Raw genomic sequence first — 13,689 nt, forward strand, 5'->3', positions numbered from 1 at the left:
ATGCTTCTTACCTCTGCAATACACTTCTCTTTCCAACCTTAAGAATATGCCCTAAACCTACTCCTTTGATCAAGGTTGTGGTCATGTGATTTAATTGCTGCATTGTTGGTTCTGAATCAGATTTGGTTTCGTGGTGCTCTTTTGAAGCATCTTGGGGGCACAGATTTAATTTGCTGTGTGGAATCATTGTGAACAAGCCCAATATTCCCAAATTCTTATGCTGAGAACGCTTTTACTTGTATGAAATGTTTAATTTAAAAGCTGTGTAAAAATACCTCTCCGTTAACATGCTGGGCTGGGAAAGGAGGTGTGAACTAATGCAGGTTCACAAACAGATTTTCAGTAATTTTAATTCCAATCAACTTGAAAGGATGAACAAGGAGTATAATATTCAGCTCTTCTCACCTTCTCCTTTTGAATAAAGAGCATGCTGATCTATATCTTAACTCCATTCACATAAATGGTCTCTCAATTCTTTACCAGGAGAACTGGATTCACAAGGTTTGCAAAGAATTTAAGGTAGAACCTATTTGGCAGAATACTTGTATCATTGGTGACATAAAAGGAATGGTAGATATATAAAAAATGAACAGTAAACAGAATGGGAGAAAGTTGGAGGAGATCACAAAAAGATTGAGTGTGGATTTAACTTGTGTAAGTGAATAAAGAGGTCAGTAATGGGACAAGGTACCTGATGACATTAAAAGCAAAAAAGTACAAAATATGCAGTATTTGGTTATAATCATATGATCAAATCCTTTGTGTTCAATGCCATTCATTTTATACGTTTATTCACAAAAATTCTGTATTCTGGAAGTTTAATATAAATACGCTCAAATTACAAATGTGAGAATAATCTTAAATTATGCATTAATTTATAATTCAGTTTATTTTAAGAGAAAAGCATTTAATCAGGCAGTGAGAATATATCATTAATTAGAATAACAATATAAACAATATAAATTAGTTTTAAAGGTCTAAAATAGACTAGATTTTTACTTGTTATCTGAAAACTGAAAAGAAAGAGGATCTGAATGGACTGTTGACAAGGTGAGTTGGGGTCCTTTGGGGGAGATAAGCTTTACTTTTAGGTCCATTTGGGTTAAACAAAGTTCCCCCTCCCCCGCCCAAGGTCCTGAACAGACCTAGATAATAGTTAGATGCAGTCATCACAGGAGGTAATAACCATTATTTAACTGTTTCATTAAGCAAGGTGACAAAAATTTCCTAACACAATTAGCAGAATTCAACAGATCCCAAACATTTGAGATTTTACTTTAACCCTATTTGCTGAGTTAGAACAAGTGATCAAAACTGTGCAAATCTATTTAAACCTTATATTCAAAAATAAAAATATCCTTTGTCTGAAAAACAGTTGGTCCCAAGGTTTTCAGATAAAAGATACCTGACCAGTACTAAATCTAGAGAACTTTATATTATGATATTTCTAATATCTTATTAGAATTCCAATATTAGTGATTCAGGGAAGAACACACTACGTGGCATTTTCACTTCTGTGCTCTCTGACCCACATTTTTCCTTACATTCACTAATAGATGAAAACTTGCAAGCTGAAATATGTTGAAGAATAAAATTTAAGCCAGTGGTTAATAGTTGGGCATTGTAACCTGCACAGACCAGCACTCGAAGTGCACTTATTATTCACAGGAAATTTCTAATTTTAACAGAAATCTTGCTGACAGGGTCACCATGCTATTGTATGACTCTACAATGATTTGAAAGTATACCACAACACTAACTTAGGGAAGACATTTAAAATCACAGAAACATAGAAAATAGGTGGAGTATGCCATTCAGCCCTTTGAGCCTGTACTAACATCCAATACATGATCAGACATGATTATAATTTCAGTATCCCTTTCCCACTTGCTCTCCATGCCCCTTGATCCCTTTGCCTGCAATGGCAACGTCCATATCCCTCTTGAATATATCTATTGAAATGGCCCCAAATGCTGCTTGTCAGAAAGAATTCCACAAGTTCACGACTGAGTTAGGAAATTCTTCCACAACTCAATCATCAAGCTTAACCCTAGTTTTGGGGGTCAGGAACGTTCTTCCCGCATCTAGCCTGTCCAGTCCCATCAGGTTTTTATATGTTTCTAAGACTCCCCCTGCCTTATTCTTCTAAATTCTAGCGAGTACAAGCTAGAATTAGGGGCAGCACGGTGCCACAGTGGTTAGCACTGTTGCCTGTCAGCGCCAGAGACCCGGGTTCAATTCCCGCCTCAGGCGACTGTGTGTGGAGTTTGCACATTCTCCCTGTGTCTGTGTGAATTTGCTCCGGTTTCCTCCCACAGTCCAAAAATGTGCAGGTTAGGTAAATTGGCCATGCTAAATTGCCCGTAGTGTTAGGTGAAAGGATAAATGTAGGGAAATGGGTCTGGGTGGGTTGTGCTTCGGCGGGTCGGTGTGGATTTGTTGGGCCAAAGGGCCTGTTTCCACACTAATCTAATCTACATGCTCAGTCCTGCCTTCTCAGGAATCAGTTTGGCCAGAGTAGGGAAACTGCAACAATACCAGTGAATGAAATGTGTATAAGCTGATAATACTGCAAATTGTTTTAATGGACAAATAGTTTAGGTAATTTTTTCAAGTACTAAATCTGAAACAGTATATCTAATGTGCAGGAAGTCACATGTCCAATATTTTGTAGAACCCAAATATTTGTACTATGTGGTCAATACTAAAATAAAAGCATCACAGTGAGTGAACACTTTTATCCATAGGCTGTGATTGTTACTCAGTAGCTCAGCATTTGTTATCATCCCTAATTACCCATAGAGCAGTTAAGAGTCCACCATATTATTGTTGGTCTGGAATCACACATAGGCCTGACCTGGTAAGGATTGTAGCATTTCCTTACTAAAGGACATTAGTGAATCAAATGTATTTTTGACAATCATTTTGTTTTATATGAAATCAAATTTCACCATCTGCCATGGAGAGATATGAACCCATGTCATAAGAATATTAGACTGGGCTCTGGATTACTAGTCTACGCTACTATCACTAATCACAACTCAGAATTTCCTCGAAGCAAAAAAAGTAACATGCAGCAGTTTACGCACTGAAAGAAACTGCATCCCTTCGGTTAATGTTCTGCACTATTATTCTGACGTCAGACAAATTAGGAGAAAAACAATGACATCAGTGAACAGTAACCCAAGTTCCAGTTTTGTTTTAAAATTATGAAAAATGCAGCCATCAGGAGGTCACAACATAAGTGGAACAGAATCAGACCTTTACAATTCAGTGAACTGTGTAATATGGTGTATTGAAAGTACAAACTGAATTTAAATGTCATTCTCATTGCCTTCAATAACATCAAAGCAGCAGGAGATTGATTGGCTCTTTGTCCGTTACTGTGTGCAGAGATGCTGACTCTTTGAAGTAGCGTCCAGTTCTGAGGCAGCTTTTGTTCTTGCTCCTGTACATCAAGCACATCGCCAGTCAGCTTTAAGCAGAATTGCTTATTTACAATGACGAGCCCTGTCACATTTTATTAGTGCCACGAGGGTCAGGCTTTGTGATGTGCAAATTGTCGAGTGAATGTTTACAGATTGACTCTCTTCTGATTATATTTTCCTACTGTTTTCAAGCAGGCATTTGTGAAGAATTTGGTGTTGGTTTCTTACCTTTGCATTACTGAGGTATAAGAGACCTTAATGAAAGGAGAGAGAGTTATTGCTACTAATAATTTGTAATCATGTTCAGTAATATTACATGGTGCTATAGTATTAAAAATATAACTTGAGATACTAAACAGGTATGCAAGCAATAACATGATGAATTTTAATCTTTGGACACCTGCAAATGTAAAAATAATCCAACTATAAAATACAGTGCCACTTCATTTCAAACTTGAATTTGTTATATCCAAGTGATTAAAATGTGCAAAAACATATCATGTTTAAAAATGTATATTAATAATGTGAACAAAACTAATATTTTTAGAGAAGTACTGTTAGCTCTTCATTTTCTTTCAGACATAATTCCTTCCCTTGATTTAAAAAGTTTTACCTGAGGAAATAAATATTCTGCTGAACTCAGTTCATAAGTAAATATATTTCTCCCCTAACTACACCTCTGCCACCCCAAATGAATCATAGTTGTTGTGTTGAGAGATTAACAGCTTTACTTTGATCGTATCTCTTCTACTAGTCAGATTTATAACAAGTTTTCAACTATATGAGAGTGATGGAATGGATTTTAATCAGGAACTAATTTGTGTAATTCTGACAGCAACTTCTGACATTCATACATGTACAGCTAAACGTAGAAATTTGGAAGCTGTAGTCAATGATAGCCCACACCATCTGAGAATTTACCACTGCAATGTTTATAAACTCAATCAGCAGTAAATAAATTATTTGATGTGAACTTTAACATGAGAATCATGCATAAAACGTTTCAGCCATTAATAAAGTGAATGAGTTTTTCTGAGTTTTTCAATGGTGTTCTAAATTGTAATTACAATTGGACAAACAGATTATTAATTTTTTTTCACAGCTTACTTTCAATATTTCAACTTCAGACTTAATTACATAGTCATAGAGATGTACAGCATGGAAACAGACCCTTCAATCCAACTCATTCCTGCCGACCAGATATCTCAATTAAATCTAATCCCATTTGGCACATATCCCTCCAAACCCTTCCTATTCATGCCTTTTAAATGTTGTAATTGTACCAATCTCCACCACTACTTCTGGCAGCTCATTCCTTACATGTACCACCCTCTTTGCCCTGTAGGTCCCTTTTAGTCTTTCCCCTTTCACATGTGCCCTCTGATTTTGGACTCCCCCACTCCAGGGAAAAGACTTTGGCTATTTACCCTATTTGTGCCCCTCATAATTTATAAACCTCTATAAAGTACTCCCTCAGCCTCAGGTGGTCCAGGGAAATCAGCTTATTCAGCCTTTCCCTATAGCTCAAATCTTCCAAATCCTGGCAAAAATCCTTGTAAATCTTTTCTGAAACCTTTCAAGTTTCACAACATCTTTCATGTAAGAGTTGCATCCAATATTCCAAAAAAGTGGCCTAACCAATGTCCTGTACAGCCGCAACATGACCTCACAACTCCTATAATTCAATACACTGTGCAATAAAGGCAAGCATACCAAACGCCGCTTTCACTATCCTGTCCACCTACAACTCCACTTTCAAGGAACTATGAACCTGCATTCCGAGGTCCCTTAGTTCAGTACACCCCCGAAGACCTGCCCTAATATGCCTTTCCAAAATGCAGTACTTCACACTTACCTAAGCCCTGATTTTTATTTCACACTGAAATAATTAAACAGTGAAGAGCAACTAGGAATAGACGAGAAATACTGGCCTCGCTAGTGATACCCATTTCCCATGAAGGAATCTTTTTTTTTATAAATCAGTACCATTGTTGGTGAGAATTCTTCAATGCGATTAAAATTATTGTGGAGGATGAGCAGCTAGTATTCCACTTTTTAAAATTAATTGATCCAAAGTTAAGTAGATTTTTTTCCACTCCAATCTCAAGCTCATGTGAGCACACAAACATAGGAGTCCAGTACTGCATTTAAAACAAAGTTAAACGACTTGTGACAAACCCTTATGTCAAATGGCAGACTCCTAACTGCCACATTGAGAATGGTCCTTACTGAACAGGTCATGTCAAATCCAGGCCCCTGTGCAGCCAGCCTCCATGGCTGGGCCTCTTATGCACTTGAGGAGACACACAAACAATGCCCAACTTATATGCCATCCCAGCATCCACTGAAAGAGTGGAAGCAGATGTACCTCAATCTCAAGCAAATGTCCAAGAAGAACAGCACTTTCAGAGAAACTCACTCTGTATGCCGGTTTAATATTTTGTTGACTGCCCCCTCTCTATAGGTACCATCTGCCTCTCTATTATCAATTTATTCTTCAGAAACAAAACAAACCCTGAATCCTTTTAAGTCCTATACCATCTTAGGCCTCCTCTCCAGTCCTTCAGCATTTGACACCTTCCCCCAATTCAGGAGATTGATAAATTATTGCTCCTTCTCCTTCTCTATCTCAACCTCTTTGAAACTTTTGATATTGTTGACCACACCATTCTGTCCTAATACCATAATTCTACTAACAACAAGGGTGGAACTACACTCTCTTGGTTCTATTCCTATCCATTGACACAGCCAAAGAATCGCATGAAACAGCTTTTGCACCATTACCACTGGAATGCTCCATGAATCTATCTTGGCACCCTCTCTTTCTCACCACTCAAGCATATCAGAGTTCACATCTCTGCTGATGACAGCCGTTCTACCTCATTCCCAACTGCCTCAACCCCTTCACCATCTCTGCTTTTTCCCGTCCAGTATTGGTTGAGATTAAATTCCCTTTAGTACTGGGAAAACCTAATTCATTATCTTCTACCCCATCACAAGTTCTGTTCTATAACCACTGATTCCATGTCTGTCCCTGGCCGCCACCTGTGGCTGCGTCAGACTATTTGCAACCATAGTAACTTGTAAGATGCTAAGCTCAGCTTCTGGTCCGATAGACTCTCATTGCAGTATTTTACTTCACCCCTATAATATCTCAAAACAACCTCGATTATCCAAATGAGACAGGTGGGGAGTATTTTGTTCAGATAACTGATAACGTTTTTATGGTACCTTTTGAGATCTTGTTTGGATAATTGACATTCGGATAACTGAGGTTGTTCTTACTACTATTTTCAGTTCATCTGCTGCAGGAAAACTTCACCTCCTTTTCTAGATTCAACTGCTTAAAAGCCACCTTTTACCCTCTTCAATTCTAGGTTATCCAAAATTCTGCTGCTCCTACCCACACACTCACCAGTCCACTTTCCTGCTGTCATGGATCACAGTCCTCAAAATCATTCCTTTCATCAAATCATTGTTCACCAGTGCAAATATCTACTTATGTGGCTTGGTGTCAAATTCTGTTTGATAATTGCTCCCGTGAAATGTCTGAGATGTTTTACTCTTATAGGTGCAGTACAAATGCAAGTTACTATATGGTTGTGAAACAGAAACTGGTCAAAAACAATTTTAAACCATGCAACTTAGATAGTAATTTCAAGTCTAATCTCATGAGAAAATTGAAACTAAAGCAAGAAGCATATACAACATATTCTATTTGAACAAAATGCAAACTGTGTTGTGAAGATTTTGACTAAATTAAAATTTTGAGCTACAGTGAGCCCTTCAGGTGGAAGTGTGTTATTACCAGCACAGGCAAACACATGGAATTTGGGAAAAGTGGCATCAAAATCAAAGCTAGCTCTTGGTTTTCATTTCAACTACCCATGTCAAAATATAGATGAGAATTTTGTTTTTCTAACCATTTTTCTTCAATTTTACATGTTGAAAATGAGTTTTGAACAATATTTGTGGTTTTAATTTGAGGTAAGTCACACTGGGGAAGAAAAAGTTATTAATTTAAAACCCAACAGAATTATGATCAACAGTTTATCAAAATAATAAGACCTGACTGTGTAACATAAATGAATTGCACAAACCTAGCCTTCAATGAATGATCTGCAATATAGGAGTCTGGCTTTAGTTATTTCTCTATAGCATTTAATGATAACATAGGTTCATGATACTGAAGGGTGGAAAGAGAGTGGAGCTGGAAAAAGCACAACAGGTCAAACAGCATCAGAGGAGAAGGGGAGTGGACATTTCAGGTCGGAGCCTTTCATCCTGATGAAAGATTCTGACCCGAAATATTGATTTCCCTCTTCTTTGCTGCTGTGCTTTTTCTAGCTCAATTCTCTATCCACTCTGACTCTCCAACATTTGCAGTACCTTCATGCTAATGAATACTTTTAATTAACATGTGATTTCGTTGAACAGGGACACTGTGGACCAGCATACATTGAAGTACGTGCTTTCTGTTAAGTTTAAATGAACAACCACTGGTCTGTGTTCTATTAATTTTCTTTTACCATAATGAGCGCTTTGTTAGAGCACAATTTTACTTCCCAGATTGCCAATGCAGAAATTTATCAGGAGCAAAACTACTATTGGAAAGCTATGTCAGATATTGGCCTGGTCAAGTCCAAAATGTAGTTCGGCAACCTTCACACTTTTACACCTTCCCTAATATGTATATTTGGCTTAAGAAAAGATTTATCATTACCTCATTGATTGTTTGTCCTAAGTTCTCCTGAGACTGGAATGGCTTCCTAAATAGAACAACAAACATTATTTAATGTGGGATCATTTGTTCTTTAATGTTCTTTCATATACTGATATGATTCAAATAAAGATTTAATAACGTATGCACTGATTTTAAATTAACCCCACCAGCAAATCTTTCTCAGCCTTCCTTAGTCAATTAAATACGTATTTGTTCCACATTATGAATTATTTCCTTAATATCTTTCGTAAGGGGTAAGATTCTTTTAGCAAACTGCAATTCTCTTTATTTAAGTTTAAAAAAAACTAGTTTCAGACCCATGTTCCTCATTCTGAAACTGATGTGATATGTGTTATGAATACTGGAAGATCCTGTACTGTGACATTAATAAATTCAATTTCATTATTACAATATCTAAAGTAACCTGTTCCCTTGCTCATTCCAGTTCATTGGTCTAAAATTCTCCCAAATATATGCGATATATTCATTCTCAAGGCAAACTTTGCCAATTTGATTTGTTCAAACTATATAATGATTAAAATTACGCACCATTATTGCAGAACCTTTCTATAACCATGTTATTTGTTGATTCACACTTTGTACGACGATAACCAATGGAGATGGGGAGCAGTGGAGAATGTCTGTCTATAATTAACTCCTACCAGTGACTTCTTTACTTAGTATTTATTATTGCCACCCAAAGTGATGCTATATCTATATCTTCATCTTACAAACCAATATCATTTTTACTAGTGCAATGAACTATCCCAATGGTTTTTCCTTATCTTCCTAAAATATTAAATATCCTCAAATAGATGGCACTATGTCTAGTAGAACCCAAAATTCAATGTTTGAATCTTGTTAACCCACTGACAATCAACAGCACTGATTATAATTAACAAATTGTGTCAACAATGAAAGAAAATACAAAGAAATGTAATTGCCAATCATAAATTTATATAGTGTTGTTACATTTTAATGGTATTTTTGTAACATTTATTAAAATATGTATTTCAATCTAAAACAAGGCTTTAAGGCACTTGGGTACACTTGTTTTAGATTGTGCTTGTCAGAAACCAAAAACTGATCAGTTAATGACACTGCAAATCAAATCAAAAAATTTGTATCTAATAAAGTTAATAAGTAGCTCTTTCCCCACCTGTCTATTTTGGTTTCTACAGTGACTGTAAATTGTGCCTCACTGTTGGGCAGGTATGTAGAAGGAATGATCTCATAATTTCCTGTTGGGAGAGTGCAAAGTTGAGTCATTTCTTGTATGTAACGATGAGGCACACAAGCCACCACAGGCTCTAGAAGTTGGGGGGATGCCTGATTCAAATTTTTACCATGTACCTGTGTGAAACAAGTAAAATATCCATGAATAGTTAAGTTCAAGAATTCAGTAAGGTACAGCTTCTTAGAACAGAGAGAGCAGAGATGAATTCTTCCCTAGCTATCAAGATACCATCACCGTGATGGGGATCAGTGGTACATAATTCTATTGGAAATAAGTGATAATGCTGCAAGTTGTCGTTATGAGTTACTGGACCTTTGTACTTCCATTGTAAATTCTGGTCTTACCAGTTAGTTGGTTTTTAGTTTATGACTTTAGATTATTGCTCCTGTTAGAAAATTCACCAGTTAGCACTTAGAGTTGAATGATTTGGTACATTTCAAATTCAACATTTTCAATCCAGGTCAACCAAAAGTACTCCAATTCAGGACCAAGACTCTTATTCAGAGATTTTCAGCATCACTAAACACTTTAGATTACCTGATAAATATGGAATCCTATTGGAAGGAACTGTCCATCAACACTTTCCTGGCACAGAGTGATCCGAACATTGCCGATACCAGTTTCAGAGAGGATTGAGAATGGCAAATGTGGATTAGTACTGTATGTTGGAAAGTTCCTGCTTCCACCTGCACTTTTTCCATTGATCCATGAATCTGTAAACTGCATTATCTCCCATTCCCCTTCAGAATTTTCCTCCAACTGTGTAAATGGATGAGTTGCTTTCACTACACTGAGGGCATAAGAATATTTAATATTTATAGAATCCATCATGAACAATGTTTCATAATACTTGGCGCAAAACATTAAAGGAGGAAAGTGACTGGATTAATTACAAATCCTATATTGATTTTAATATTTTATTTTAAAAGATCTTATTTAAATAGTCACTTATAGAAGCATTTAACCATTGTGTGCTGCAGCATAACAGTCTGTTGAAACTTGTGAAAGCTAAGGTCATACTTGTTTCTCATTAACTATACTAAATGGAGCTATTAAAATGCTTGATAAATTTTGCACACTAATTCCAATAAAACAGCATTAATCCCTAAAATTTTCTAGTGCTAAATTAGATTCCTCATCTTTGTGCATTTATGTTTCTGAAATTTACTCAAAAGCAATTTCTTGACCTCATTTATTTCACATCTTCAAGTCAGATTCGCTCTGTTCATGTTGTCCAAGCCAATAGTTTTGAAAGGGTTATGCTAGAGACTGCAAACTCCATCTAACTTGATGTCATGCAGCCTTGAGTGGGCATATGGGAGAACAGCTTAGGATCTTAGAGTGAAGACCTACATCCTAGCGCTCCCAAAAATATTAGCACCAATATCTATATTACTAATATAACTTGCACCTCTTAAACAAGATGTAGCTTATTGCTTGGTACTAACAGCTTCTTCTTGTTATGACTTGGTAGCAGTACACGACTCCTATCACGTGCTCGAACAGCTGCCAATGCAACAGGTGAGTGGTCAGCATCAATACTTAATGTAACAAGGGAAAATAAGTAAGAATTCTAGTCAACCCAGGAGCAGTACACCCAACAGGCTATGGACTGTAGCAGTTAAGAAGGCAGCTCACCATCACCTACTCAAGGGCAGCTTGGGATGGGCAATAAATGCTGATCCAGCGAGTGAAACCTCTATCCTTTTGAATGAATAAAAGTACTGGATGTTTGCAGATTTAAACATGTACATTTTTAAGAAACTACTCATAGTCGGTTAGCAGCTGAACTGTGAAACTTCTGGAGAAACAGTCTTTTACTTGAGCCATGGGAGGAGGTGCAGAAGCAAGGTTGAATTGAAAGCTCATCACACCTAGCAGTTCAGATTTCACTGGGAAGTGACAATCTGTAGCAGTCCTGATTAGAGTTTCAACTAAGAATAAAACAGGCATCAGAGATTCATATGTAAAGTTAAAAATTCCTGATGGGCAAGGAGACAACTTTAACTTAATGGTGCAGATTGGACTGAGAAAGCTAGAAGACAAAAAAAGGGAGTACTTTCAACTCTGTGAATGTTGCTGCTATAACTAGTGCCCATCACAGGCCTTAGCTACAATAAGCAAATCCAGGGCAACAGAAGTAATTTAAACTGAGGTCACAGCCCCGGAGACATTGCAAAGCCAGAATTGAGATTACAAAAGGGCAATTTAAAAGCTTAAGCAGAGAGTCTAATAAACAAAATCAGTAAGACACTATTGGTGCTCCTGAAGAGCAGAAGATCCATAAATTAAGTTGTGGTTCAGATGGGAAGAATTTATCAAGGCAACCAGGTTTGATTTGGGTAAGTCATGGAAAAGGGTGGGCATTGTTAATTAGGTTGTGATAGGTGGAAAATTGTCCAATCTGCCTCCAAAAAAAGGAAAATCTCTATTTGCTAGTGAAAAAGCTGGAAATGTCTATTTTGGTTGCAGAAGATTGGAATGCTCCCTTTTGACTGCAAAAACCCCTTAGTAAACAGTAAGTACTAAGACATGTCATTGCTACGTTACACAATTTAAAGCTTTAAAAGGAAAATAAGCAAGCATTGCTACTAAGTAAATTTAAAGTCCATCAGACAAAGAGAGTAAAGCAATAATCCTCAAGTAACATAACTGAGGATGAGAGCACAACTGGCTTCTTAGAGACAAATGTATGTCATTTTAAGTTTCAAACAGATGAACTCCAGTGGTGAGTAAGAAAAGTTAATGTTCTTCCAGCTTTTTATTTAAGTGATCAATTCTTCCCAAGTAGTTGTTGACTTTTAGACAGCAAAAGGTCAAAAAGGGAAAGGGATAAAGTGATGACTGTAAATAAAACCATTGTAAATCTCAAGTCTTTTACTTCCTAATTCCACATATGAATTTCAGTGTGTGAAATATGGTTCACTAGTAAGGCAACTACTGATGGTGAACATTTAACCTAATTACAAGTTACATTCTTCAACACTGATTTCATTCACAGAATAGAGAATAAAGATTTGGATAAACAGATTAAATGTGATCCATATACAGTTCAAGGGGAACTAACACTGAGGTGGGATGAACAACATCCATAGATTCTGGACAGGATCAAAAATAAATTGTCTGTCTCAGAAATCAAGGATACTTTAAAAAAAAGCTTTGCTTCACAGACTATTTGCTCCCAATGTTCAGAACTCATGAAATTAAGGTCCCTTGGAGTGTCAAGGGGCAACTAACTGATTTAGCAGGGTAGACATCCACTGTGATAAAATTCAGGAGATTAAGGGTCCACCCAAAGAAGGTAATAAAACTATCTAACTGGTTTAGTAGAAACCTATCCAGAGTAAATGACATGCAAGAGATAAAAGGTTCTCCACTATAAGGAGACTTTACAGATCACACAGGGCCAATAACAGAATCAAAGTCAACAGTTCTCAAGCAAAAGACCAACCAATCTTCTAAGGCCCAAAAGAAATGCAATCTAGAAGAAATATGAAACCTCCAGATTGCCTGAATGTTTGAAGTCAGAAACTTTGTAGATGGAGTAATGGTAAATATGCTTATACACATGAATACATAAAATGCTAACCATGGAAAAAAATGCTTAGTAGGTGAAGTTGTTGCAGAAGGTAATAATTCTGAAAGGAGTCAGACTGCATCATGCTCCACTTAATCTGATGATGCCATGCAAACTCCGGTGAAGATAAGGTAGAACAGCTTAGGACCTTGTTAGGTAGACAGTCTTAGTAATAAGGTAGATTTTACTCAAGTAACTTGTACCAGATTACTATCATGCAATAAATGACATCTTTTAAATGAGCCTCTTCTCGTTAAGACTCCTCAGGTGGAAGTGAACTACTCACATCACAAGCAGGGTGGTGGTGATGGGCACCTCAAAACAAATACAACAGTCCTTACCTCAATGATATTTTAGATGTTGAAAAAGCACGTAGTAGAAAATGTCCATCTTCGTCTTTCATGAATGTACTGGGGATGACAAGATAGTAGCCAGGTGTTAGATCACAGTGCAGTTTCACTTCCCTGTCATATGTATGGCATTCTGTTGAAATGGTTGGTGTTTTGGCAACAGTTTTCTGCAAATTAAATCGTTTCTTCTCTACCTAAAATTTCATACAGGAAACAGAAGGTGGATTGGTTTAAAGGCAAAATCTAAACTGAATTATTCATTCTCTTTTTTAAAAAGAGGTAATAATCAAGGCCCAAAACAACATCATACTACATATCTGAAGGTCATCTTTTAACTGGATCAGATTTACTTTTTTCTAGTTTCAGGAAGTAAT

At 36.7% G+C, this 13,689-nt stretch overlaps 1 protein-coding gene across 7 annotated transcripts in view; it reads right to left on the bottom strand.

Moving 5' to 3' along the window:
* Positions 1 to 825: 825 nt before the first annotated feature.
* The window catches only part of capn10 (calpain 10), a 42,169-nt gene continuing 29,305 nt past the window's right edge, over positions 826 to 13,689 (bottom strand). For 3 of the 7 annotated variants that reach the window (XM_060834719.1, XM_060834720.1, XM_060834718.1), the window contains exons 10-14: positions 13,307 to 13,509; positions 9,926 to 10,178; positions 9,311 to 9,504; positions 8,152 to 8,197; positions 827 to 3,682 (exon numbers count right to left, since the gene is read on the bottom strand). In XM_060834719.1, the coding sequence (XP_060690702.1) occupies positions 3,653 to 3,682; positions 8,152 to 8,197; positions 9,311 to 9,504; positions 9,926 to 10,178; positions 13,307 to 13,509 (726 nt within the window). In that variant the 3' untranslated portion in view covers positions 827 to 3,652. Of the gene's footprint in view, positions 3,683 to 8,151; positions 8,198 to 9,310; positions 9,505 to 9,925; positions 10,179 to 13,306; positions 13,510 to 13,689 lie in introns of all 7 variants that reach the window. The other 4 variants (XM_060834721.1, XM_060834723.1, XR_009645362.1 and 1 more) reach the window with 3 other exon arrangements.

The sequence above is a fragment of the Hemiscyllium ocellatum genome, chromosome 13, assembly GCF_020745735.1.
Source record: "Hemiscyllium ocellatum isolate sHemOce1 chromosome 13, sHemOce1.pat.X.cur, whole genome shotgun sequence".
Classification (NCBI taxonomy): domain Eukaryota; kingdom Metazoa; phylum Chordata; class Chondrichthyes; order Orectolobiformes; family Hemiscylliidae; genus Hemiscyllium; species Hemiscyllium ocellatum.